Source organism: Lithobates pipiens, unplaced genomic scaffold, assembly GCF_037356315.1.
Source record: "Lithobates pipiens isolate NorthernLeopardFrog02 unplaced genomic scaffold, aLitPip1_a1.2 Scaffold_11, whole genome shotgun sequence".
Lineage (NCBI taxonomy): Eukaryota > Metazoa > Chordata > Amphibia > Anura > Ranidae > Lithobates > Lithobates pipiens.
This window is the reverse complement of record NW_027507696.1, coordinates 4,154,857-4,179,488: the sequence shown is the minus strand read 5'-3', so window position 1 is coordinate 4,179,488 and position 24,632 is coordinate 4,154,857. Positions and strand designations below refer to the sequence as shown.

Sequence of the window (24,632 nt, the reverse complement as noted above, 5' to 3'; positions counted from 1 at the left end):
CACTTGTGGTGCGTTTGGAATGGTCGTGTTCGTAACTTTGGCATATAAGCAAAGGATCAGCTCCCGAAAATTGTGAAAAGGGGGACAAGCCCACCAAATATGCACGAATGAACCCTGGCTTATTTGGCTAATGCCAACACTGATCCGACACCGAGGAATGGTGAAGAGTAGTAGCCACCTATACCACCTGGTAGGGAGTTTATAATTGGTCTCTTGGGCCATACTAGCCAGGGATAAGCGATAAGTGAGTGTAAAGGATTTATTCAAATTGTCATGAGAAATCTGTATGTCAAGTTTAGATGCCCATTTATCAGCATAATTCGGGAGGTCAGGTTCCATGCAAAATAAAAGAGCACTATATACAGCAGAAAGGACATGTGGAGAAGCTTGCAAGAGCAGAGCTTCCATAGAGGCCCACTGGCTTTAGGCTCATTGCTGGTGATGAATATGTTTAAAAAAGAGCTTCAGTCCCCTTTGATTTGGCCCTGTCCCGCAATAACCCTTTGTGAGCACTCTTTATCATTTTTGTTTTAGTTAATACATTCCTCATTGTATTTTTATTTTTTTTTACATTTTTAAGTAGGGTTCTTTGTAGTTTACTTCACCTCTAGCCTTGCAAGCCCTTTAGTTACTCATGTGTCTGTGCTGTCAATCATATTAGTTTTATGGTTTGTTTTCCCAGTTTTGAGGGGGTGCAGGAATATTTGTTAAAGCAATATTAACCACTTAAGGACCGCCTCACGCCGATATACGTCGTCAGAATGGCACGGCTGGGCACAAGCACATACCTGTACGTTGCTCTTTAAGTGCCCAGCCGTGGGTCGGGAGCGTGCTGCCAGCAGCACGCTCCCGACCCGGTCCTGAGCTCCGAGGCCACGGGACCAGTGGACCCGATCGCCGCTGGTGTCCCGCGATCGGGTCACAGAGCTGAAGAACGAGGAGAGGTCTGTGTAAACAAACCTCTCCCCGTGCTTCCTACTGTGGCTGTCACCGATCGTCTGTTCCCTTTTATAGGGAAAGACCATCAATGATGTCACATGCCAGGCCATACCCCCCTACAATAAAAAAAAACACATAACGTCATACATAACACCTACACTGCCCCTAGTGGTTAACTCCTTCCCTGCCAGTGTCATTTACACAGGAATCAGTGCATTTAAATAGACCTGATTGCTGTATAAATGACAATGGTCCCAAAAATGTCCGATGTGTCCGCCATAATGTCGCAGTCACAATAAAAATCGCTGATCGCCGCCATTACTAGTAAAATAAAAAAAAGTATAAAAATGCCATAAAACTATCCCCTATTTTGTAAATGCTATAACTTTTGCGCAAACCAATCAATAATCGCTAATTGCGTTTTTTTTGTTTTTTTTTTACCAAAAATATGTAGAAGAATACGTATCGGCCTAAACTGAGGAAAAAAATGTTTTTATATATTTTTTGGGGATATTTATTATAGCAAAAAGTAAAAAAGAATGTGTTTTTTTTCTAAATTGTCGCTCTATTTTTGTTTATAGCGCAAAAAATAAAAACCGCAGAGGTGATCCAATACCACCAAAAGAAAGCTCTATTTGTGGGGAAAAAAAGGACACCAATTTTGTTTGGGGGCCATGTCGCACGACCACGCAATTGTCAGTTAAAGCGACGCAGTGCCAAATCGCAAAAAGGGGCTTGGTCCTTTGGCTGCAAATTGGTCCGGGGCTTAAGTGGTTAAACTGCTCTCTTGAGAAAAATAAAAATAAAATACATGCTCATAAAAATCATTTATTATTTTTTATCACAGGGACCTGCAAAACATTGAACCCATGATTAGTGGATCACAGATAAAATATCAGGCTCCTGCAGGTATTTTTTCCAGCTCTCTGCTTGTACCTCTGTAACGGTTTTTAGTTCCTGAGCTGGAGGAAATGTCAATGGACTACGAGTACGCCAATTACCACACTCATGGCCTATTTACAGCTACAAGTCTATTTGCTCTGGTAGCAGGCAGGACTTGTAGTGTATTCATACAGAAATCTCTGTGAATAAATGACACTGTTGTGATGGCGGAGCATTGTTTAAGGGCCAGTTCACACCACATGCAATCAGGTGTTTTTTGTTTTTTTTTCGCCATCAAAAACACATGGAAAGTAGGTTATATGGTTTCCAATGGCATGGTTCACACCAGTGCAGTCAGTTCCGGGGCATTCCAGTTCCAGAAACAAAGTAGAACATGCTGCATTTTTCCTGCACTGGACTGTGCTGGAATGCATTAAAAGTGCACTGGACTTAGTACAGTGGGAAAAAAATTGAAAAAAAAAATAAGAAAAAATTTGGAAACACATCAAAAACACATTGGAATGCACCAAAAAGGTGGTAAAAAAGTGCATGCAGAAACACATCCGGAATGGACCTGGAGTGCGTTTTTGTGGTGTGCACCAGCCTTAAAAGCTATGCCTCAGATCCTGGTAGTATACAATTTGAAACCTAGAAAAATGATGTCATATTAAATATCATTGATTTTGTGCTTGGAAAAAATGGTTAGGTTTAGTACACAGTCATGTGGAGATAATGTACCCACCGTACATTAGGAGATACTGTATTCGTTCATCATCAGCTTTGGAACTAGATCTAAATGTGTTTGTAGCCTCACAGATTCTGAAAGGTGACAGGTTACCTAGTCATGTTCTAAATTTTATTTCTTACATTTAAATAGGCAGTTTTATTTTTACATGGTCTTAAAGTGAATCTCCAGCCAAAACTTCCTTTCAAATTATGGAAGATTGGGTAAGGGTTAGAACCTCTATCACGTTTTCTGGTATCTGTATTTTGGGGAGATATGTGCTTACAAGTTTTTCTGGCAACCACTATATGTCATGAACAGGTGTGACCAGATTGTGTGGACTGCACAGAGGAAACCAGAAACACATGTAAGTGAATAATAATGGTTCAAACAGGCAATGAGAGGAGAGCTCTGACAAAAAAAGCACCACATCCCAGAAGCTATAAACAAAGCAAGGAAGGACACTGGGGTTTTAAAACAAAACCCCGGAACTTTTAAGGTGCTAAACTGTAAAGTTAATTAAGGTCACATAAGCAATATGCTCAAAATAATTTATTTTATTTTATTTACAAATAATAAAAACAATAATGTTATCAACATAATGAATACAGTTCATAATTTCACTAGAACGGTGAAATCATAAAACTGATCATTCCATAATATACCACTCTACATGTTTCGCTTGTTCAGCTTCTTCAGGAGTATTTACGGTATATGAATGAACAAAAATTGCCACTGGCTAATGTTAACCAATGATCTGAACCAGCAAAAATTGTGGTCAGCAGATGGAATCCCAGTAACGGAGTCCCCAGACTAAAGTGCACGCTCACAAAGGTGGACCACAGGAGGGCCAATGAGATGGGTACATAAATAGACCTCAAATTCCACAAATAACATGAATTGAATGAGAAAGATCAAACTCATGAGGATATAAAATCCTCAGATTTGTACCGATAACAGCATCATAGATGTCCACCAGAACAAATTGTAGATGAAAATCTTTAAATCAGAATAGAGTCTACTTGATACCAAAGAGCTGCTGGAGTACAAAAGTTCCATCCAACAGAATAGCTGTCAGACTGGCCAGGGGTTTTGTTTTAAAACCCCAGTGTCCTTCCTTGCTTTGTGAATAATAATGGTGTTTATTTACATAGGTGACAAGTAAGTGAATATAACAGTGCACAACCAACCCAAACCCACAAACAACAAATGGTATATACAAATAATGGGAAATACCGGAATCGTAACAAAAGCCAGGCCGAGGTCATACACAGGGGGGTCAGCAGATGGGTAAGGATGGGGAATAAACAAGACAGGGTGAGGATGGATGGGCTGCAGAGCAGGGATCCAAGGCAAACAAGAGGGAAAGGTCCAGGATGGGATCGGAATAGATTAGGTCGGGTCAGATGCAGGCTCAAGGTCAGGATAGCAGGCTCAAGGTCAGGGCCCAGGGAGAGAGATACCAAGGCAAGCATGTATGGGCTTGCCGTGTATTTATAAGACTGCAGTAATTGTCCTCAAGTCAAACCTGAGCGCAGGAAGTGTTGCCTGCTACCTACTGCCAGGATCCATCCGCTGGTGGACGCCAGTACTGCGGCCCAATGATGACACAACACCAGCAGGGAAAGTCTCTCCTGACAGTTACAAACTGCCAGGAGACACCTGCTGGTGGACCTCAGCACTGCATGCCAAATGATGGATCTTACCAGCGGACGGACCCTTTCCTGATACTATCGCTAAGCCAGGAGGTGAGGGGAGATCAAAAATATTATAAGAACTGGAGTAGAGGGAAAATCTTCTAATGGGCTCAACTGTTCTTGTGTTTGCTGTCAAAAGTGAAAGTTCCTCACACATTGGGTAGATTTCCATTTACCTCCTTTCATGTCGCTGAGATATGAAGTGAAGGCAATTCTTTCCGAATGGTACACATACAGCAATGAAACCTTACAGTGGTTCCCCCACTTTTTCAGTAACTTATGAGTAAATAAATAATGATTTGATTAGAGTTCTACTTTAACTATGCAATTTACAAGGTTAATGAAATAAAACTACTGTCAAACAAAAAATATAATACTTGGTGATACAAATGTAATGTTTATAACATGGATGGTTATCTCTAGATTTTAAATAAAATATATATTAAAATACACAGTGTCAACTTGTAAGCTCCATAGATACACCCACTATTTTGTTTTAACATAATGCCATTGATTTGGTCTTTTAACACTACTAGTATTCCATGGCCACATAAACCAACAGTACTGTACAGTGGAACATTGCTGGTGTTAGAATACATTTGCTGTTATATGACTTTATTCCTTATGTAGAATATTGTGAAATGTTTGTAAAGACACAAAGAAGACAGAATAGGCCCCATTCTTTCAGCAGTTCAAAAAAAAAAAAAAAAATTCATACTTTAAAATGTTATTACTAAATTATATAATTGAACAGTAATCTGTTCCTGCAAATTAAAATCATCTTTTTAGAGCAGGGCACAAGGGAGGAAGTCTAAGGTGACTTCACAAATTAGGACACAAACCTCTTTAATTTTTCTAAAAGTATACATTTCCAGACTGAAGTTTTCATTGAGCTTTGGTGGTTGTTACAGATTGGGGATCGTAATGGAGAATTAACAGCTCGCATGAATGTAACACAGCTGATGTCTGCCCTTGGCATGAGATCTAATGAAGATGATAGTGATGGGGTGCAGTATGACGGATACGAAGCACAAGGTAGGCTGGATGTTTTTTTAGGTTCAATAATTCTTTATTAATAATTTTTTTTATCAAAGTATAAGCAATTATAGACTGTAAATTCAAAAAAGGAACAGGGTCAGGAGTCCAGCTATGGGCTATCTGGTCCAACAATGTTAAACACATTATAAATTTTACAAGTAAGAATAAAGCATTCTGTTTTGTTCATGTAATACACTGGAGGTCCCATCTATATTCACAGTATAGAGCATGTAGTAAATACATTACGGGTAACCTTCTCCCCGGACTGGGCGCCCCTGTGGGAGCCTGCTGCGTCCAGTGCCTGGGGAGAACAGACGTTAGAGCTAAAATAAGTCAGGGTCCATCTGGAACCTTTAATATTAAGGGGTTGTAAATTGGTAAAACAGGATACCTGTAAGTATGTAGGAAGGCCAAGAGAGGCCTAATAGGATAGGATAGAGAAGAGAAGGTGGGGCAAAGTAGTGGGGAGAATGGTAGAGGGGGGTGAAAGAAAGGACGGGAGGGGGAGAGGGGCAGGGAAAAGAGACAAAGAGACAGTGAGCCTCATACGAACTGAGAGTTTCATTATCCAAGACCCAGGGTCTTCTGGATGTTTTTTTTTAATTTTCAGAATACATTTTGTTTTTGTTGTGACATTCAGAAATATTTACAGTAGAACAAAAGATAAGACTTTTTTTTTTATCATTTTGGAGTAAGAGGGTGTTATAACTTTTGTCAGGTTTTATTGCCATCTGTGTCCCAGATAGATTGGAAGATTTCCTTTCACGTCTTGTCACATAGCCAAAACATGAAGTGAGAGGTTTACTCTTCAAAGTGAAGAAATCCCTGGTTGTCACCAGAACTAGTATCCTCCATTGGAAGATTTCTCAGTTATTCCTGTTTTTGTGACAAGGCAAAACTTGGGATTTTCTTTTACTTTCACTCTTGGTGATAAAGGTAAATAAGACGATTAGAGAGGATGAATCTCCCTAACAGGGGCACAGACCGCAATAAATACCAGACAAGTGTTCTGATCTTGGGGATTTTGGGGAAATGGGGTATTTTAATTATCCAGACATAGACTGGGCGAAGGGAACCATGCATTTATCTAAGGCTCACCAGTTCCTAAATGTCTTGCAAGACAATTTCATGGTTCAGATGGTACATGCACCAACTAATGTGTTACTGGATCTACTGATTACCAACAATGCAGACCTGATCACGTATGTGGAAATACGGGGCAATTTAGGAAACGGCGATCACAGGTCAATTGGCTTCAGTATAAATCACACAAATAGAAAACATAAGGGCAATACAAAGACACTGAATTTCAAAAGAGACAACTTCCCTAAACCACAAACCTTGCTAGAAGGCATGAATTGAGATAAAATCTTAGGAACAAAGAACACGGAGGAGAGATGGGTTTTGCTTTAAAAGCATATTAAATAAGGGCATTAGCCAGTGTATCCCATTGGGTAATAAATTTAAAAGAGCTACCAAATGCCCTGGGTGGCTTAAGTCCAATGTAAAAATGCATATAAAAGCAAAGGAGAAGGCCTTCAAAAAATACAAGATTGAGGGCTCATCATCAGCATTCAGACTTTATAAAGAATGCAACAAGAAATGTAAGGGTGCAAATAGGGCAGTTAAGATAGAACACGAAAGATACATAGCAGAGGAGAGCAAAACAAATCCCAAGAAATTCTATACGTATGTAAACAGTAAAAAAAGGAGGACAGACCATATTGGCCCCTTAAAGAATGAGGAAGGACATCTGGTTACAAATGATGGAGAGATGGTGAAGGTATTGAATTTATTCTTCTCCTCAGTCTTCACGAGGGAAGCGGGGGGCTTCAGTAACCAAAACTGCAGTGTTTATCTTCATAAGACATCACAGGAAGCACCTCCATGGTTAACAGAGGACAGAATTAAAATTAGACTTGGGAAACTTAACATTAATAAATCACCGGGACCAGATGGCTTGCATCCAAGGGTACTTAGGGAACTCAGTCAAGTAATTGCCAGACCATTGTTCCTAATTTTTACTGACAGTCTACTGACTGGAATGGTACCAGGTGATTGGAGAAAAGCCAATGTAGCACCAATATTTAAAAAGGGCCCAAAATACATCCCTGGGAATTACAAACCAGTTAGCCTAACCTCAATAGTATGCAAGCTCTTGGAGGGGATGATGAGGGACTATATACAAGCTTTTAGTAATGAAAACGGTATCATTAACAGTAATCTTCATGGATTCATGAAGAATCATTCTTGCCAAACCAATCCATTAACATTCTATGAGGAGGTGAGTTGCCATCTAGATAAAAGAAGGCCCCTAGACGTGGTTTATTTGGATTTTGCAAAAGCATTTGACACACTACCCCATAGACGCTTACTGTACTGAAAACAGAATTCAATGATTTGCAAATCACGTTATTATTCTTCATGATTTATATAGCGCCAACAGTTTATGCAGCGATTTACAATGTAGAGGGGGACAGCACAAATACAGTACAGTTCATTACAGAAGGGACAGTAGGGCCTTGCTCATAGAGCTTACATTCCTAGGGGAGGGTGTGGTGGTACAAAAGGTAATAGATGAAGGGAATGATTTGATGGGGGGTGGCTCAGGGACGGCTAGGTGGGTGTGGGATAGGCTTTCCTGAATGAGTGAGTTTTCAGGGTTCGCCTAAAGATGGACAGGTTAAGGGTTGATCGAATATACTGGGGCAGGGAATTCCAGAGGATGGGAGAGGCTCTGGAGAAGTCCTGAAGGTGAGCATGAGAGGAGGTAACAAGGAAGCTAGCGAGCAGGAGGTCCTGGGAGGAGCGGAGGGGACAATTTGGGCGATATCTGCAGATGAGGCTGGTGATGTAGCTTGGGACGATATCGAGGATGGCCTTGTATGTTGTGGTTAGCATTTAGAATTTTATACGGTGGGGTGAGGGGCAGCAGTCATGGATCGATTAGTGAGGTGTATTAGTCTAGCAGCAGCATTCATAATATACTGAAGGGGGGGGGGGGGGTAGCCTGCGTAAGGGCAGGCCATTAAGGAGAGAGTTGCAGTAGTGAATAAGTTGCTTTGTGGCGTCATTAGTCAGGAAGGGTCGAATTCTGGAGATGTTGCGGAGGTTAAGGCGGCAGGATTTAATCAGTGATTGGATGTGGGGGCATAAGGAGAGGTCAGAGTCAAGGATTACACCCAGCACCCTGGCATGTGTGGAGGGACCAATGGTTGTGCTGTTGATCTTAATGGTGAAGTCATGGGGGGGGGGGGGGGAGACCGGGAAGGAGGAAATATTACAAGCTCAGTTTTAAAAAGATTGAGTTTGAGAAAGTGGTGTGACCTCCATACTAATATGTCATTAAGTAAGTTCGAGATCTGTGAGGAGATCGAGGGGGTGAGTTGAGGATTGGAGAGATAGATCTGGGTGTCATCAGCGTAGAGGTGGTACTGGAAGCCATGGGAGGTTACCCACTGGCCCAGGGAAGGAGAGCAAAAATAAGAGGGGCCTAAGGACAGAGCCTTGGGGTACTCCAACAGAGAGGAAAAGGAGCAGAGGAGATGGAGTTTTAATTGACACTGAAAGTGCGCTGAGATAGGTAGGAGGAGATCACATAAACCCATATTTTAATCACAGCAGAAAATAGAAAACATATAAAATATCTGAACTGAGAAAATGTACTATTTTAAACATTTTATATGTTGAGTTCATCATGGGACAAATTCATAATGGCAAAGTAACTCGTGACAACTAAACAAAAATTTGTATTTGCTATCTTTGCTCTTTTTAATGTGCTAATAAATACACTCATATTGCTGTATGTTTGTACTGAGATCTGGCCTGTTCCTTTCATAGTACTATTGCAAGTCCACTACTAATATTCCCTTTGTATGCAATGCTGATGTTGTTTTCACTTTTTTAGAAAATAGTTGGTTGCATTTTGCAGCTGTAGACAACCCCATCCAATACAGATAGTTTAGGTTGGCATGGTTGCTGTCAGGATGCTGACATGTTAAAGCGGGAGTAAACCCGCAGATGTTTTTTCTTTTTTTTTCTACCTGCAAAGGAAAAGGCATAATGAGCTAGTATGCACCGCTTACTAGCTCATTATGAAATACTTAATTTAGAACGAGGCCCCGACATCTGGTCCGATCCACACTGAGGGAGCTGACATGTTCCCTCTGCGTTTCTTCCGGGTATCGCGGCTCTGGCGCTGTGAGTGGCCGGAGCCGCGATATCGTCACTCCCGCGCGTGCGCACTGGATATTTCATCCCGGCCGGTCGGCCACTGCCGGGCTTTCAGCCGAGAATCCCCTTGTGCGCATGCGCCGCTGCAGTCAGCGGCGCATACCGAGGGGAATATCTCCTAAACCGTACAGGTTTAGGAGATTTTTTTTTTTTTTTACCTACAGGTAAGCCTTATTATAGGCTTTCCTGTAGGTAAAAGTTAAAAAAAGGAGTATACAACCACTTTAAATATGTTGTGGGTTCCAATGGCAAGATCTTCTCACTAGAACTGTATCCAAATGCTGCAGTTTTTGAAAAGCCAAGTAACAGTTTTACATTCTACCAACAGTATTCACTCTACAAAATAAACACCTTCATTACTTTGTGGGAGGGGCAGAACACGTGGACTACTCCAAGGAAATCTTGCCTCAGAGTCTATGAGAAATATTTTGAACTATCAAGTTTATCTTGAGTTGCCCTTTAAATAAGAACTGATCTTATTTGTTTACAGTTTATTGACATTAACATTCCCTCAGTCTCTGTTCTAACTCCTCTGTAGAACCTGCTGTGTGTGTGTGTTGACACAAAGTGTTTGTTTTTAAGGTGTAGCTGGGCAAATATTTGTAGAAGTACATGCCAGGTTCCTACAATGTGGATTTAGGTTACTTGGACTCAAAACTAAGTTGGCTTGCTAAAACCAATTAAGGGGAAATTGGTGACCAACAAAAAGCCACATGATTGCAAGCATGATGCATACAAATAAGAGACATATGAGATGTATTTGGACATTAAACTTCATATGAATCTAATTAAATAGGCACGTCACAGTGCATCAAGTCAGCTCTGCCTGCTTGGTTCTGTTGATGGTGTTCTTAAGCCTTTAACACTCAAATGTGCAGACATTTTTTTTTCTTTAAAAAAACTGATCTGTGTGGTTATTACATTTACTGCATAATGGTCTAGCAGGTCTGAAACAAGAAAATAAAAGGCTTAGTTCCCATAAAACAATGTGAGCCCCCTTTTTTTTTCTGTCAGCTGTGTTGCCAGTCGGCATGATATAGACACATAGTTTGTGATTTTGTTGGATACTAGGAATGTATATAAGCTATTATTGCAGAAAGGAGACTGCCCCAGATCGAGCAGCATTCACACATGATGTATACATGCATGCCCCAGAGTAATGACTTGTCAAGTAGTGAAGAAAGGACAAAATTAACAGTCTTAGAGAATGTGGCTTCCAAATATTTAGGTGTATGCAGCTGCCACGTTTCTGAAGGCGCTATTTTGTCTTAAAAAAATAAATAAAAAATACCAATTTTTAAAATAATATATGGTATAAAATAAAACTGCGAATCTTTTTGTTGGCGTTAAAGGAAATTGAGGTCTCTTGGTATTAAACGGATTCTGGCAGATTTTATGTAGTTCAAGTGTTCTACCAATATGTCAGTAATGGTTACTGTCCTGCCTTATATTTTAGTTAAATTGTGTTTAGGGAGGGGGGCACATAGCAGACCTAACCTGCGAGTCGGGTCTTCGTAAAACTGTACTAAGCCCCACTTATGTTTATCTGCCACAGTTAGAGCAAGCCAGGATTGTTCGCTACCAGTGGCAGTTGGTGCTCACAATTTTTTTTGGGGGGGGGGGGAGTCGCAAAAAACGTTTGAAAAAAATCAATTGCTGCCACTGTGCCCATCAAACGCTGCCATTGTGCCATCAAACGCTGCCACTTTGCCCATCAAACGCTACCAGTGTGCCAAACGCTGCCAGTGTGCCCATCAAATGCTGCCAGTGTGCCCATCAAATGCTGCCAGTGTGCCCATCATATGCTGCCAGTGTGCCTGCTCACACCACCCCCCCCCCCCGAAGATGGATCGTGGGACACCCCACTCACACCCCTCAGTGGATGGATCGTGGGACACTTAGCTCACACACCCCCCCCCCCGGCAGATGGATCGCGGGACACCCCACTCACACCCCACCGCAGATGGATCGTGGGACACCCCACTCACACACACAACCCCCCGTGGGAGGACCGGCGCTTACCAGGTGTCGTCTTCTCCCGCGTCTCCTTTACAGTCAGCGACCTCCGCTCTGTCCCACTTCAGACAAAGCACTGAGCATCCAATGAGGACAGCTGGCGCTTTGGTCAATCAGGAAACAGGTCTCACTGACCTGCTTCCAGATTGGTGAGGAGGCAATGCGTTGTGAATATAGCGAATATTCATCCCACAATTGGGTGGGATCAAGGCGCACTCTCTGCGCCCCGAGCCCACCTTTTTTTTTAAGCCTATTAGAGCCTCTGGCTCTAATCAGGTGCTTCGAGAAAAAAAAATACACCCCCTCCTGTCCCCGCCATAGGAGTCCATGTGTCCGGTGTCCTGAAAGGGGCCGGGCGCATGGATAGGGAGGCAGCAAGAGGGATAGGGGGTGGCGCCCGTGTGCCTACAATTCACGGGCCACCACTGTTCGCTACTCTACCAACTGTTCTTTACTGTTTTACTAAAACAAGTAATAGAAACCATTGAAACAGAAAACAGATTTGGCTGGTGCTTAAAATGAACCTGTGCTTAGCAGGCGCAGGACACAGCAACAAGTTTACTTAGTGGATGCTCTCCTTAGCCGCATCAGCACTCTTTGCTCCCCTGCCAATCTGTTCAGCCACCAATAGCAAAGACAAATACAATGTACTTCTGAGTATGGAAGAGCATGTCACTCATTCACCTTCACTGGTGCTCGTGATTGGCTGCTTAGGCATTCAGAGCTGTCAACTGTGAATAAAGAACAACCCCTACCCACTGATACCTTTCCAGCTACTTCATTGGAACTCTCAGTGAAAATCCGGCCCTTCCGGGTATGGAGAAGCATATGACCTAATTCCAAAATACACCACAATAGCCTGGGTTGGCCAGTCACCAGATCCAAACGCAGTCACATGCCAAGTAGGAGAGATAGTTAACTGTTTGCAAGCTCTGGCACAGAAATTACACAGGGTTAGGTATTAGAACTCCAATGGAGAAGCAGGGGAGTATGGGGAACAAGGATCAGTCACTTTGCCATGAGTGGGCAAACCAAGAAGCCTTTGCAAGTAATGTGTTGTGTTAATTAGGCCTGCTGTATCATTATTAAACGTGTACATTCTCCCTCCAGTGTCTGTGATGTGCATATTGCAGCAGTTGCTTAACTTCTCTATATTGTGCGTTGCGCAGCATAGCAAAGTAGAAAGCAAAGCCTGACAATGTAATAGGTAAATATAGCTACCTCCGTGTACCTACATAATTACAAACTATATACATAGTAGCAAGATTTGTAATTATTTTTACATTGGGCTTATCAATTTCCCATGTATATCTAAAAATCATAAAGTCCAAATTACAGACAAATAGCTACATTTATCATTCCAAAACATATAGATGTGCCATTTTACCTGCTAAAGGATTTGTAATTCTGCTCAGACAGCATGACTAGATCCTGGACCTTTGTGAATGTAAATATTGACAAGGAAAAGGGGGAGTAAGGGAGAAAAATAAAAAATGGAAATAAAAGAACCTTCACATAAAAGACCTCAAAAGAAAAAATGTGGGTTCAGTTGGACTTTTTAGGCATACAGAAAGTTGTAGACACAACCAGTATATTCAAAAGGAATTATTTCTATTTATTTTTAAAAACAAAAAATAAAAACAGAAAATAAAGAGTTCAATTTCCTTTTTACACACAAAAAGGAAATGTTTCCTCCTTGTAACTACACATTTAAGACCTAATTGACATCCTATCAAAAACAGTAAGATCCGTTTCAAATTTCCAAAAAGGAAAAAACAAAATATGTATCTATATAAATATAGGATTAAGGATATCAACCATACAGTCAGCAATTACATATATTTTTGGTGCTCTACATGTTTCGCGTCTGCGATGACGCTTCTTCAGGAGCTGATAAATCCTGATCCTGGACCTCCCTGCAGAATACATTACAGTTGAGCAATATTGGCTGGTCTAGGTCCCACCCCAGCCCGTGACTGGGTAATGAAAGGGAAATGCCATATTTAGAAGGGCAATCCTTTATTCTCCAGTCTGTAAGCATATTTCCCGTAAAGTAAGCTCTAATTAGCTTATATTGCTGACTCTTCCTTTACCTGCCGGAGTGCTGTGAAGGTATACATGAGGCTGATAACAGGACATAGCATAATTTTTATGCAAAATGCGTATAATAATTCATATAAATGAGCACTAACTATACATAAATACATAAATGTTTTTAGCATCCCAGAGTTTAACCTTAAAAAGAGACTACAGCTTCCCTTTAATTTCATAGTGTATCTAACTCACAATGACTATACAGATGCATGTATTATATTCAAAAGAAACATAAGAACATAATACTAAATAATGCAAACTATTTTACTCTAATGTAAATATCAGGATGCCACTTTCAGGATAAAGATAGTTTATGAAAATAATGTATATGAACTATCAGATGAATTATTGATGTCAACTAGATGCAAGAAATCATCCACCTTTTAATTCATTTTGCTCTTTATTATTATTATTATTATTATTAATGATTTATATAGCGCCAACAGTTTATGCAGCGCTTTACAATGTATAGGGGAGACAACACAATTACCGTACAATACAAAAGGTACAGGAGGGCCCGGCTCATAGAGCTTACATTCTAAAGGGAGGGGGTGGTGGTACAAAAGGTAATAGCTGCAGAGAATGGTTTGATGGGGGGTGGCTTGGGGACAGTTGTTAGGTGGGTGTGGGATAGACTTCCCTGAATAAATGAGTTTTCAGGGAACTCTTAAAGGTGGAAATAAGTATTTTTATTTGATTTGACCTAGTCTGTATGATTTATAATACAATTTTCTATATTTTATGAACATCACATAAACATTTTCTATAGCCTAAACTATTTTTTATAGACACATTTTATCTTTTTTTTTAAATGCTGAAACTGCAAAACAAAATCTGAAAAACCATACCAGGAAAATACAGAAATAGGGGCTCTGTTTAACAGATTGTCATATGATCCTTATAATACAAAACTTACAGAGCAGAAGATTTTGGTTGAGGGGCAAAGTGACACCGTCTTTGTATCAGGTTTTTATAGTGGGCACTGTCTCCCTATAATTGTTGGCATAGCCAATGCTGACTTTTATCAGTATTCTCCCTTTTTTAAGGTTGCAACTATATACAGTGCCTTGCGAAAGTATTCGGCCCCCTTGAACTTTTAAACCTTTTGCCACACTTCAGGCTTCAAACATAGATATAAAATTTAAATTTTTTGTGAAGAATCACCAACAAGTGGCACACATTTGTGAAGTGGAACGAAATCTATTGCAAAATTATTTGCCCCCTTTACTTTCAGTGCAGCAAAACTCACTCCAGAAGTTCAGCGAGGATCTCTGAATGATCCAATGTTGTCCTAAATGACTGATAGTGATAAATAGAATCCACCTGTGTGTAATCAAGCCTGAAATGTGGCAAAAGATGGAAAGTTCAAGGGGGTCGAATACTTTCGCAAGGCACTGTACATTTTTGCAATCTCAACTCTTCCTCCTGACTTATGAACAATGCCAGGCACACCATGTGCAGCCCAATTTGTAATTATAGCTGGTGTGGACCACCAATGGGGGCAGAAGCAGCAGTTAAACATTCCCTTTCTATTTCATAGTGTCAGAAACCATGAATCAGACTGAGACAGAAGTACAGTTAAATCACACTTGTTTATTAATAATAATAAAAAGGTAAACATAGTAAACGTAGTCAAAACATAGCCAGCGTTTAGGAACTGTAATGGATAGTCAGACAAGCCAAAACGTTAGGGAGCCAGAGATGAGCGTAGTAGAACAAGCAGGATCTGGAGCCAGAAGGAATGTCAGCCAAGCAAGTCTTAAACAGTAACACAGGACAGCGTCTCTAGAAATGTGACCAAGGCGAAGGCAGAGATCATCTGGGCTTGGGCGGCTTAAGTAGGCAGGACTGACGAGCAGGATATCATCAACAGGTGAGTCACTGTGGAGAGAAAGGAGCTGGCAATTAGCCGAGAACTGAGTGGCCAGCTTTGAGAAGTAAGGGCTGAGACAAGCCTTGACACAGACTATGTAAAAATCTTGGCTAAAATTCCACTTCAAAAATAGCTATTATTAGTAATTGTATATTATTTGTTTCTATATATATTTGAGTAGTGGGGCTTGAAGTCTAAGTATTGCAGTGTCAGCTGTGTATAGTCACCTGTCCCACAATCCAGTTATATGTTAAGCTGCCCATAGCTGTAGCAAAATGTAGCCAGTGCAGCAGGGATCAGCTGAATTTCAATCAATCTATGTTAATTCACGATCGACTTCTGGTGAACAGGACTGTTTAAAAACTTTTGTTGATCAGCGGCTGCAGTACCCCTGTCAGAATACAATATCTCACGTGTGGATGGGGGGACCATTTGTTTTTCTTCCGTTTCTCTCTGCTGCTAAAAAGCCCCTATGGGGAATTCATCCAATTCTTCTGATATTTGTTTTTCTTCAATCAGCCAGAGGGATGATCGAAAAAAAAGAATGAGGCTTCTATGGTCAGCCTTAGTACTCTAGCCTTGTTTGTTTTTATTATAATAAACTCAATGATCAGCTTACTGCATTGACAGGGTTTCTATAGTCTGTGTTGCTCCAAACACAAGTGCAGTTTATCCTGAGAAGGAACTGTTTACCCAGCTCTGGAAAGAAATCTTCTGTGCTATATAAATGTTCTCGGTGCCACTAAATCCGGAGCTTGCTAGAGACCTCACTGAACAGACATGGCTGGACACAGAGGTAACTTACTTTACAAAGAATTACAGGATATCAGTACATTACTGAATATATGCAGTTACTTTGAAGAGGTATTTAACCCTAAAACAAAAATACATTGCAGCTTACCATTTCTTGTGGCTGCATTCGCTTTATTTTTGTGGCCTCTTTCCTTTATTTACACCTGGTGATCTAGGCAGTAAGTCTGTTATTTTTAAACTTACTTTAAGAACTTCAAGACCAGAGTGTTTCACCCCTTTCCTGCCCATGCCAGTTTTCAGGTTCCAACGCTGTGACACTTTGACAACTACTTAGCCATGCAACACTGTACGACTGTGCCCAAATTCATTTTATATCATTTTTATAAGAAAGATAGAGCTTTCTTTTGGTGCTATTTAATTATCACAGTTTTTTCAGTTTTCTCAGTTTCCGTTGTAAAATTTTGCAAATAAATAATCATTCATAAATTTAGGCCAAAATGTATTTTACTTTGGTTAACCGCTTCCGGACCAGCCGCCACAGTTATACTGTGGCAGGTTGGCTCCCCTGCGCGTGCCGTTGTGGCTGTACGTCGGTTCTTTAAAGGGGTTGTAAAGGTTTGTTTTTTATTTTCTAAATAGGTTCCTATAAGCTAGTGCATTGTTGGTTCACGTACCTTTTCCTTCGATTTCCCTTATAAATGTTTTTTTTCTTTGTTTTCTTTGTCTGAATTTCTCACTTCCTGTTCCTCCTCAGTAAGCTGTTCTGGCTGACTAACCACCGCTCGGATGATGGTGAGAAGTTTACTGAGGAGAAACAGGAAGTGAGATATTCAGACAAAGAAAAAAAACATTTAGAAGGGAAATCGAAGGAAAAGGTAAGTGTAACAATGCACTAGCTTAGAGGAACCTATGTAGAAAATAAAAAACGAACCTTTACCAGCCCTTTAAGTCGCCTTTGGCTTGTCCACTGAGCCAATGAGAGTGCCCGGCAGGCACGATTAACACTGGGCACCTGCGATTGCTCATTACAGAATCAGAACGGGGATGTGTGTGTGTGTGTGTGTGTGTGTGTGTGTGTGTGTAAATACATAGATCCCCGTTCTTTCAGGGGAGTAGAGACAGATTGTGTGTTCATACTAAGTTTGAACACCGCTCTCTCTCTCTTCCCCTAGTCAGTCCCATCCCCCCTTGAGTGAGAACATGCCTAGGGAACACAGTTAATCCCTTGATTGCCCCCTAGTGTTAACCCCTGCCAGTGTCCTTTATACAGTAATCAGCATAATCAGTAATAAACGTTAATGCACTAGGGCTGGTGTGCACTCTCTCTTGCTTTGTACTTTATACAATAATCAGTGCATTTTAATAACGCTGATCACTGTATAAATGTCACTGGTCCCAAAAATGTGTCAAAAGTGTCCAATTTGTCCACCACAATAACATAGTCCTGATAAAAATCGCAGATCACCGCCATTACTAGTAAAAAAAAATTTACGCAAACCAATCAATATCCGCTTATTGCATTTTTTTTTAACCAAAAATATGTAGAAGAATACATATCAGTCTAAACTGAGCAAAAAATGTGTTTTGTTTTAAATATTGGATATTTATTGTAGCAAAAAGTAAAAGATATATATATATTTTTTAAATGTCGCCCTTTTTTTTGCAAAAAATATAAACCAGAGAGGTGATCAAATACCACCAAAAGAAAGCTTTATTTGTGGGACAAAAAGGACATCAATTTTGTTTGGGTACATAGTCGCACAACCCTGCAATTGTCAGTTAACGTGGCGCAGTGGCGTATCACAAAAAATGGCCTGGTCATTGAGCAACCAAATCTCCCGGAGCTGAAGTGGTTAAACAAAAAAAAAGGTGTATATTATTTAGTCTTTGTGAAAGTTATGGAGTCTACAAACTATGGTCTATTTATTTGAAAATTGATCAGTTCTGATGTTCTGACCGCTTATTTCAATTCTTGAGGTCCTAAAATGCCAAAATGACAGTATAAATACTCCCCAAATAACCAATTTTTGAAAGCTAGACATTGCAAGGTATTTAGAGGCACAATTAATTGTTTTAAGTTTTCATTTTTAGCCACAAGTCTTTGGAAAATGATAAAAGGAAAAAAAAATATTTCCAACAGAACTATCATGGCTCCAGTAGTGATGTTGTCTGTAGGGGATGGCCTAGACTTGTGTCTCGAGGGCTTTCACACTGGAGCGGTGCGCTGGCAGGACGTCAGGGAAAAGTCCTGCCAGCAGCTTCTTTGGAGCGGTGAAGGAGGGGTGTGTTTACCGCTCCTCCACCACTGCTCCCTATTGAAATCAATGGGGCAGCTCTGCAATACCGCCGGCAAAACGCCGCTATTGCGGTGTATTGCGGGCGGTTTTAACCCTTTCTTGGCCGCTAGCGGGGGCTAAAAGCGCTGCAGATCCGACGGTAAAACCGCCGACGCTATGGGAGGCTTGGTGTGAAAGCCGTCTAAATGCCAACTAAAGTCCTTTTGAAGCACAGACAGTAAATTATTGACTACAATAGTTGACTAAATCTCATGTGCTCAGAGTGCCTCATAGACCATTGCATTTTTAGTGTGCTTTTAATGTGTTGTGTTAAAATATAACACAACCCATATTGCGCTATACATGCGTTTTCATCCCTGGTTACCTGGGAAAAATTGACATATGACTCAAAAAAGGCATGGCACATGTTTTTCTGTGCTCCCATAGACTTCAATGGAATGTGTGTTTTTCAAACAGGGCACTGAAAATGCTGCAAGCACAAGAACTCTGCGCACAGATGAGAAAGACTGGATAGAATTGAAAGGGGACTGTTTTTCATGTGCTTCTAACACGCTGGGAAGGTGCGAACAGGGCCTTAGTCCATGTTGAAGGCACATTTATTTGTACCTGTAACCTCAGAGAAAACAAAAAGCTGTGAAGATCTTAGGATATTTTAGTAGGGCCGCAGACTGCACACCCAAATGTAAATACTGTCCAGCCATGCTCAAGTCAGGGAGTGAGGGTACGCTTCTTTATGTCACACTAATGCCGCGTACACACGGGCGGACTGTATGGCGTACTTAGTCCGTCGAAACACATTTCAGCAGACAGTCCGCTCGTGTGTGGGCTTCAGCGGACTTTTTCAGCGTGCAGTCTGGCGTACTAAGTATTTCGGATTTTTCGAAATTCTGTCCGTTGTACTTTGGTTTCAGCGGACAATCCGCTCGTCAGTAGGCTAGTTCGACGGACTAAGAATGGCGCATGCCCAGAAAGGATTTACACAGCGGAAAGGTGCTTTGCTGTGTATTGGACTTCCATTTTCTAGTCCCGTCGTACGTGCTGTACACGTCATCGCGCAAGCTTTCGACGGACTGTTTGGGTATCCGTGTGTGGTCAAGTCCGTTCAGTCGAAAGTATGACGGACTGTCCGTCGGATTGTATGACGGACTAAGTACGCCATACAGTCCGCTCGTGTGTACGCGGCATAAGTTGAGTTGGCTGTAGGGGATGATAAGCACAGGGTACACGGAGTGTACTTTCGCTTTAAGCCCCTCCTCTATACCAATTAACCTTGCCTGCCAGCAATCAGTTTGTTTCGGCAGCTCTGTCTTTAGATAAGCTGTAATGGTAGAGTTGTGTGATCTCTATAATCAGCTGGACTTCTGGAGATTTCCATAATCCAGAGGAATTCCTTTATTAAACGATTGGGACTTTGAGCATTATGGCTTGTTCAAGTGATTAAGCTCCTTGCGCATAGACGGCTTAGTGATTAGACGTTTGTCAGCAGGAAGCTGACTTACAGCGCTTTCTGATCAAAGAGTTTTTGCTGACCAGCAGGTGGTTGGACTTTAGAGAGAAGCGCTGATGCTTTGTCATTGATCATTACCGAGATGTCCTGCTGAGCATGCAGCGTTATCTGTGGCCGGAGCAGCTGTATATTCCAGCTTTATCGTCCTGTTTTAAATGTAAAATCTTCATGCTTGGAGTATTATTTTACAAAGTGTGAAATACTCTGGCAGGTAGAGGAAGGATTGCTGTCTGTGACAACATCAGATAGATTTATTGACACTTCCTGTACTGCTGTCTGTTTCCACCGGGACAGAAGAGGGCATTTAAAATTTTACAAACCAGTGACAAGTGTCAGAGGTAGGGTTTGCCCTCAGTTTGGGGAGATTCTTTCTCAATTCCTGCTGTGTTTCTGAGACCGTAAATCAGAGGACATCTTCCAAACAGCAATACAGATCTGGAAGAGGTTCCAACTTTTCCCCACTCCATCCAAAATTAGAAGTGCTTTTGTCTGGAGTTCTACATTTAAGCTTAATGATAAATTTGTGTTTAAAGTGGCAAGAAATGATATTAGATAGATGGGACATGTTATTGCCTGTACATGTTATGTGGGCCACGTTGGCCTAATACCGACTTGGTGTTGTGCTGAGTCGGCGGTTGTTAGTCTATTGTATAAGTGTAAAAACTCGATAAAAATAAATTTAAAAAAAAAGCATCAAGAAATGGCGCCAGGGAATTGGTGAATAGTGTTAAGTGAAACTGCCCCTTTAAAAGTGAATGAACCACTCAAATTAGATAAAAAAAGGTATAGCGCTAATTCATATACAGTATCTCACAAAACTGAGTACATCCCTCATATTTTTGTAAATATTTTATTCTATCTTTTCCATCTTTCTATTTTTATATTTTCTATTCTATCTTTTTATGTGTCTTGCGTACAGTCAAGCATGGTGGTGAGAGAGTCATGGTCTGGGGCTGCATGAGTGCTGTCGGCACTGGGGGAGCTACAGATCATTGAGGGAACCATGAATGCCAACATGTACTGTGATATACTAAAGCAGAGCATGATCCCCTCCCTTCGGGGGACTGGCCTGCAGGGCAGTATTCCAACATAATGACCCCAAACACACCTCTAAGACGACCACTGCCTTGCTAAAGAAGCTGAGAGTAAAGGTGATGGACTGGCCAAGCATGTCTCCAGACTTAAACCCTATTGAGTATCTGTGGGGCATCCTCAAATGGAAGGTGGGGAAGTGCAAGGTCTCTAATATCCACCAGTTCCATGATGTCGTCATGGAGGAGTGGAAGGAGGACTCCAGTGGCAACCTGTGAAGCTATGGTGAATGTCATGACCAAGAGGGGTAAGGCAGTGCTGGAAAATAATGGTGGCCAGTGGCCACACAAAATATTGACACTTTGGACCCAATTTGGACATTTTCACTTAGGGGTGTAATCACTTTTGTTGCCAGCAGTTTAGACATCAATGGCTGTGTGTTGAATTATTTTGAGGGCACAGCAAATTGACACTGTTTACATTGTAGCAAAGTGTCATTTCTTCAGTGTTGTCACATGAAAAGTTATAATAAAATATTTACAAAAATGTGAGGGGTATACTCAGTTTTGTTAGATACTGTATCAACTTACAAAATATCAATGTGTGTGATCACCTCTCATGAAAATTTCCAATAATGTGTGTTTCAAATCTCAGGGATTGGAAACCAGCAAGACTGGATATGACGTCAGAGGAGGCTGCGTGTCCGTCTTTTACTGATGTCATATTCAGTCTTGCTAACACATAGCACATTTAAATTTAAGGGGGCATTTCTACATTTACCCACTTTTATCCATTTTGGAATGATTGTTGCTCTATGATCCTCTATATATTTTCTCTGAGTTACATTGCCTGGTTATTGCCCAAGAGAAAGTGGACAATCTTCATCTATGCTAGGAATCTTCAAACTACAGCCCTCCAGCTGTTGTGGAACTACACACCCACGAGGCATTGTAAAACTATTACATTCAAAGACATGACTAGGCATGATGGGAATTGTAGTTCCAGAACAACTGGAGGGTCGTAGTTTGAAGACACCTGATCTAGCTGATGGTTGCAAGAAACACACTATTACTCCAAGGTTTTTACAATTTTTAGCTTTGGTGAGTTTGGATTTCTCATGAGCGTTTTGTGGTGGAGCATCCCTTGAAGGACAACATATATATATATATATATATATATATATATATATATATATATATATATATGTATACACTTTTTTTTCTTTTGAATCACGGTGACTGGACCTTTTTCTTTGTGAAGATTTTTTTTAGAAATGTGTTTATTTATTGATGCATCATTACTTTATTTTATTGCATTTTAGTTTTTTTTTTTTTTTTTTTTATGTTGTTAATTTTCATGAGAGATGATCACACACATTGCTATTTCTTTATCGTGCATCATGGGACACAGAGTCTTAAGTAATTACTTAATGGGCTTTAGGCCACCTTCAGGTGATGGACACTGGTTATACCCAGTCCAGGAAGTTCACTCCCTATATAACCCTTCCTCCTTCCAGGAGCACATCTGTTTTTTCGCCAGTGTCTGTGTTGGTCACGAGTAAAGATGTGCTCTGAGGAGCTCCAGGAGGTATCCATGCTGGATTTAAATAGCCTCCATAAGGACCAGATCCATCCAAAGTGCCACTAAGGCCTAAAAGGATGGTACCTGGGACCTTGTATCCAAAGCACGAGGTTTTGCCTGTAACGCCTCTTTTTGTAGGGCTGGGCCCCAGGAACCCAGGGATTTGGTCTTGCTACATTACCTAGTTTTCCTGGTGGGGTGCTTTACAGGTCCAAGGGAGTTTGAACCCCGATATTTAGGGACCCGGTCCTTGAAGGTTTGCTAAACGCAGCCCGCCGTGATGGGTGAAGGTTGGATTGTCTGTTAATACAGCAAATACTGTGGCGGGAATACGGTAAGGGAAGAAACTTGGGTATTAAAAACACCTATGTATTCTTCCATTAGGGAAAGTGTTGTCATGCCTTAAATATCCACTAGAGGGAGTCTATGCGGGGGGGGGGACGTGCGGAGGTTCCGCTGATACTGCTAATTTTATTACTGTTGGCTGATTTTACTGTTGTTGGTGCCTGCTGCTGGACGGGTCTCTGCCTCCCCTTCCCCCCCACTCGTGTTGGGTCTGCGGACCCGAAAAAGCCACACGTGAGTGTGTAAATTTTTTTATATGTAAAAGGGGGGAATTTTTCTCAGAGGGGACGGGGCCTAAGCGTGGTGCCGTGAACGTCCACGAGGATGCACGGCAGGCTAAAACAAAGCTACAGCTATGACAGTTTCTCCTCGGCTGACGAGGAGAAAACGAGCAGCCTGCAACACAGGGACACAGGAGCTGTGGGACACGTGAGGGTTGCAAACTGGCATTCCTGATACAGGAAAGACACCTTTTTCCCAGCACTAGGCTGAACTTTATAGCGGCTTTACATGTCATGACTATATTCAGTGATTAAGTGCAATTTGTATAGTGCCTCTGTTTTTGTACTTGGGACTATGCCTACCAAAAAGACACCACAAAAAAGTAAAGGTTTCGCCCCCAGGCGTTAGGATCTCGAGTTGCATTTCCACACTGTCATCCTTGCCTGAATTACCAATTATGGCAAGCTTGGGTGAGCCATTGGAACAAATTGATGGTGCAGCTGCTTCTCACATCTCAGTCCCTGTATACATGACTAAAGATGTCCTTTCCTCCTCCCAACAGGGTCTGGAAGGAAGATTAGCGGCTTTAATCACATTCTCCATTCAAATGGATAGGAAGCGTGCTAGATCCCCTCCCCCACTTCAGAATCTTTGCAAGGGGAACAGTGGGCTCAGGATGAGGTGTTACCCTCAGTCGATCAGGAGGAAAAACAAACCGATGATTCCTCTGTGGAGGAAACAATGGTAGATTAACCTTTTTCAGCCTCACAATCTGAGAAATTTCTGATACAAACTCTTACAGAGTTATGCAGTCTCCATGTGTTTCTTAAGAAGCCAGCCACTTCCACCTGGTGGTATTTATAACCTCTCCTCTAAGCATGGCTCCACCCCAGGCCCTATCAGGGATCCCTATATTAACCTGTGCACTGCAAGCCAGAAGTGCTGATCAACCATTGTGTATACTCTGTGTGTTTGGCTTCCTGTTTCCTGCTTGCCGTGTGCTCTACTTTTGTCTCTGTTACCGACCTTGGTGTGTTCTCGACGATTCCTGTCTGCTTGTGACCTTGACCCCTTGGCGTGTCCCCAACCATCCCTGTCTGCCTGTGACCCTGAACCTTTGGCGTGTACTCTGTTGTCTGCTAGTTGCCCTGACCTCTGCCTTATCCCTTTACTATCCTTGTTGTTCCAGCCTGCTGTTTCCTTCTCCTGTAGTCTACCATGAGCTGTGAGACCCTAGGGGCCGCGACCTGGAGCCAGACTGCAGCGAAGTCCATCCTCACCACTAGAGGCTCTGGTGAACACCTGCTGGCTCTTAGACTCCGCTCCCTGGGGAATCTATGCTCTAGCTCCCACTGGGATCTGTGTTGGTGATCCAGTAGACCTGCATCCTTAGTCTCCC

At 41.6% G+C, this 24,632-nt stretch overlaps 1 protein-coding gene across 1 annotated transcript in view; it reads left to right on the top strand.

Moving 5' to 3' along the window:
• GPSM1 (G protein signaling modulator 1) overlaps window positions 1-24,632 on the top strand; it is a 391,197-nt gene that overhangs the window by 185,580 nt on the left and 180,985 nt on the right. Inside the window, exon 11 of the mRNA XM_077468201.1 lies at window positions 5,154-5,277. Coding sequence (XP_077324327.1) covers window positions 5,154-5,277 — 124 coding nt within the window. The remainder of the gene's footprint in view (window positions 1-5,153; window positions 5,278-24,632) is intronic.